This window comes from Zea mays, chromosome 2, assembly GCF_902167145.1.
Source record: "Zea mays cultivar B73 chromosome 2, Zm-B73-REFERENCE-NAM-5.0, whole genome shotgun sequence".
Classification (NCBI taxonomy): Eukaryota; Viridiplantae; Streptophyta; class Magnoliopsida; order Poales; family Poaceae; genus Zea; species Zea mays.
Window position 1 is genome coordinate 174,699,804 of NC_050097.1, and position 3,924 is coordinate 174,703,727.

At 45.0% G+C, this 3,924-nt stretch overlaps 1 protein-coding gene across 1 annotated transcript; it reads right to left on the reverse strand.

Moving 5' to 3' along the window:
- Positions 1-251: 251 nt before the first annotated feature.
- LOC100280047 (uncharacterized) lies at positions 252-3,402 on the reverse strand. Its single transcript, NM_001152988.2, has 2 exons — positions 3,198-3,402; positions 252-1,667 (listed from the first exon to the last, which is right to left on the reverse strand). Exon 2 carries the CDS (start codon positions 1,644-1,646, stop codon positions 729-731), a length of 918 nt encoding a protein of 305 aa, NP_001146460.1. The 5' UTR covers positions 1,647-1,667; positions 3,198-3,402; the 3' UTR covers positions 252-728.
- Between the last annotated feature and the right edge of the window lie 522 nt (positions 3,403-3,924).

The window sequence follows — 3,924 nt, forward strand, 5'->3', positions numbered from 1 at the left end:
CAAGAAACTTTTGATAAAGAATTAATTAAATTTCTCTACAATAACCATTTGTCCTAATAGGGCGCCCGTTAAGACGTCCATGTTCTAGTATGGCTTGTTCGGTTAGCTTTCAATCTATGTGCATTGGGTGAGATCGGTTGGATTTAAATACCAAGTAAGTTAAATTTATTCTTAATTTTTTTTCAATCATATCTAATCTATGTGTAATGAGAATAATCGAACAGGGACTAATGGAGCGCCTGTTTTTTATATGTTCTAGATTGAATTACTTTTTTATTACAAACATATCCCTTCCTCAAATGTCATAAATCTATCACCGGAATGACACGCGGAACGAATTATAGAATCTTGCTATGTTATGCTTGCACAACAAATCAATAAAACTCAAACGATGGCGCGCACCAGAGCAGCGCTACAGTAGCCGCAGCACAAACAGCAATAGAAATTGCTACAGTGCTTATTAGATAACATTACTTGCAGCAGCTCTGATGTTCCACCAAAAAAGAAGTTGAGGATATACAGAACTAAACAGGCTCACCGATCTGAAATTACCACTCTAAAGCGCACGGGATCCATCCAAGAGTATAATTGCCTCGTCAGAAAGTACCAAAATAAGTGAATTGGATGTTCTGTCGAAGCACAACGGCAAACTTTGTCCACGTCGAAACATGGATCTGCAGGAAACACTAGTAAAACACACTTTATCTTCAGAAAACTTGACGGACATCCTATGTTTCAACCTTCATCACCTCCTCCCATTGCCCATCTGACCCTTCCTTCCAGAGGGTTATATTGTTCCCACCAGCAGCTATGGATAATATGTTCCCAGTCAAGGACCAGGACACCCTCCAGACAGGGGAACCAAAGTCACGCATGAGCTTCCGCTCCCACTTGTCTCCATCCTTTCCCCTGGTCCAGATGACAACCTTCCCGTCTTGTGAAGCGCTGGCAATGGTCGATTTGGCCAATCCCAAAACTGGTGCCCACGCGACATCCCTCACACAATCTGTGTGCATGTCAGAGATAAGAGCACTCTCCAGCTTCCAGCTACCATTGTTGAATCCCCAGACCTTAACAACCGAGTCAAACCCTCCTGAGACAAGCTTGTAAACAAACTCCCCTGTGCCAGCTATTGAATCTGTTGCAGGAGCCCAGGATATGGCAGTCGCACCAACAGGATGTGCTCGCTCAATGGTTGCAGTATCCCAACCCCCATCAGCTCGCATCGTCAAGATGGATATTCTTCCACCTGAAGATGCACAGGCAAGGCAAAGCCCAACCTCATACGGAGCCCATGCAATGGAGTTGACAGATGACTTGTTGTCACTGAACACATGGACTTGAGACCAATTGCCTCGTGCATCCTCTTTCCAAATAATGACACGGCCATCATAACTGCACGAAGCAAGGATAGCGCCATACTTTGGATGGGCCCAAGCAACACGCCACACAGGACCATAGTGGCCACTAAGCGTTGCAAGGACCTGGGATGGGGCATTTGCCGCGCCAATGTTGATGATCTTCACGGTAGAGTCTGAGGAGGCAGTGGCAAGGCGCTTGCCATAGTAGTCGATAGCAGAATCATGGACCATGTCCTTGTGATCCAACTCTATCTTCTTTGATGACATGTTTCCAAACTGAACCATGCTGCTGCCTTGTTCACAAGTCTGCATGCAATTAAATTAGATCACCAGCATAAATTCAAAAGCATAGCCCAATAAACTGACAATTGGACAAATTAAATCTTAATTGCATGTAGGATAGGCAGCTTGGTGCTAATATCGGTAACAAATTTCTAGTTTAATTAAATAAGCAAGCGTAGCATTAACTCTGAAAAGCAGCAAATATTGCATATAATAAAAAAAAATGTTTGTGAACCATGACCAAATAACAAATCTTGAGTGAAATAAATAACATTTAGCAGATAGTAGGAAGATCCTCTGTTAAATGCAATCAACATGAAAAGAGGGGACCTGAAGCTGCTTTTGGCAATACAAATGAACAGTTTTTTTGGAATAAGAATTTTTCTATAAGCTAGCCTCATACACAATATGTAGAGATAGCATGGGATCAAGAAGTGGTGACATGATGAGCTAAAATTGGACTAAGAGATCTTGCACAGTTGAACATCAAAATATCAAATGCTAAGCATGTTTAGGACAACACAATGAACATAAAACAATTGGATAGGTTGGGTGACAGAAGTAGCTACCTTTCACAACTGCAACTACATCAAAACAACACACTTTCCTATTTTTGTTTAATACCCCGCTAGATTGCAGCGACACTGCTTGTGTTAGACAGAAACACTGCTTAGTTTGGTACTGCTTGTGTTAGACAGATTAGCTTATGTTAGTAGGCACAAGCAGTGAATTGGATGTTCTATCGAAACACAACTGCTTGTGTTAGACACAACGGCTTATGTTAGACACAAGCACTCAAGCAGTGAATTGGATATTCTATCGAAACACAACGGCTACTACTGACAAATCGATTTTTTTCCCTACGTGCTTCATCGTTCCTCTTTTCCCCCAAATTGCTTTATGCCCACAATTCGGGACTGTAAATGTTTTGATGTGCAAATTACTATAATTGAGAGCGGATGGGTTTTATATTTTTCTCTTCAGAGACTTATGTTTCTTCAGGAAAAAATAAATCATGTTTATAGTGCCGTGCAACACGAAACAGGTTTCAGGTGTTAGGGTCTCCTTAACTCGTCAAGGAAACACGAGATCCGCTGGTATAGCAGGATGCTGAGGATCAGCACCAAGGATGAGAGTGAGCGTCGCCGGAATGGAAAACCAACAGAGGGAGGGTCACGGCCGCCAGGGAGGGCGCCGCCACGGAGATCCAGATACGGTAGCATCTTCTGTCACAAGGATGATCCCGTCCTTCCGTGACTCCGAGCCAAATACCGTGCCGTCAACCGAAAGCACGCTAAGACACGCAACCAGTTGGCGGACTCAACGTGACGAACAGGGTTTCAGCCGCACCCCCACAAATCCTGAAAACTAAACCTACACCAGCGTAAACAGAACTAATCCACAGAAGCGCAAACAGAGTGCTGAAGATCAGATTTCAGATCCTCCACACCAGGCCACCACAGAGAATGATTCGGATATCTAGGGGTCCGCAGCCGCAACCGCAAGGAGAAGGTCCGACAGAACGAAACGAACAAGCAGTCGCGGAAGCCATACCAGCAGCGGGAGACGATGTTAGAACAGCGGATCTCCGCCGATCGCCGGCAGGGGGAAGGAAGCCAGAGGTCCCTAAGACGAGGTGAAAAGCTCTCCGCCGCTCCCCGGCAGGGAGGAACGAGGACGCCAGTGGGCGTTGGCGTGAGATGGACAGAGGTGGAGCGGTGGCCGGATCTGGTGTTCGACGCGGAGGGTGCGGGGCAGAAGGCTGCCAACGGCTAACGGTGCCGGTCTTCTTCATTTCTTAGGCTATCCGCAACCGTTAGCTCTAAATTTTTCCCCCCTATATTACTTTTCCCCCCTATTTTTCCCCCTATTTTTTCATCTCCCGCAGCAGTTCCCCCTAAATACTCCCCCTATACCCCACTACCACTATAAAATATCATTTTCTATACCAACTATCAATTTTTTATCTACTAACAATTACTCGTGAACCCACAGCACAGTATTTAGGGTGATGAACAGTGACACGCTATATCTGGGGGGAGAGAGAAGGAGACCGACACGTAGAGGGCGCTGTAGGGGGCACCGCTGCGGCCATAGGGTGCCCCCTACACGCCGTATGCAAGGGGAGGGAGAAAGGCAGCGTATACCGCTGCAGTTAGTCTTAAAGCATGCTCAGACCACTCCTTCGTCCTCTCTCTATTTCCCTCTATAAACTTTCTCTCACCTCTCATTATATAATTTTATACTTTATATAATAAATTAAACAAAACTAAAAATATAA

What these genes read in the sequence shown, in the direction of transcription:
- LOC100280047 (NM_001152988.2), bottom strand. Translation starts at nt 1,646, where the DNA reads ATGGTTCAGTTTGGAAACATGTCATCAAAGAAGATAGAGTTGGATCAC.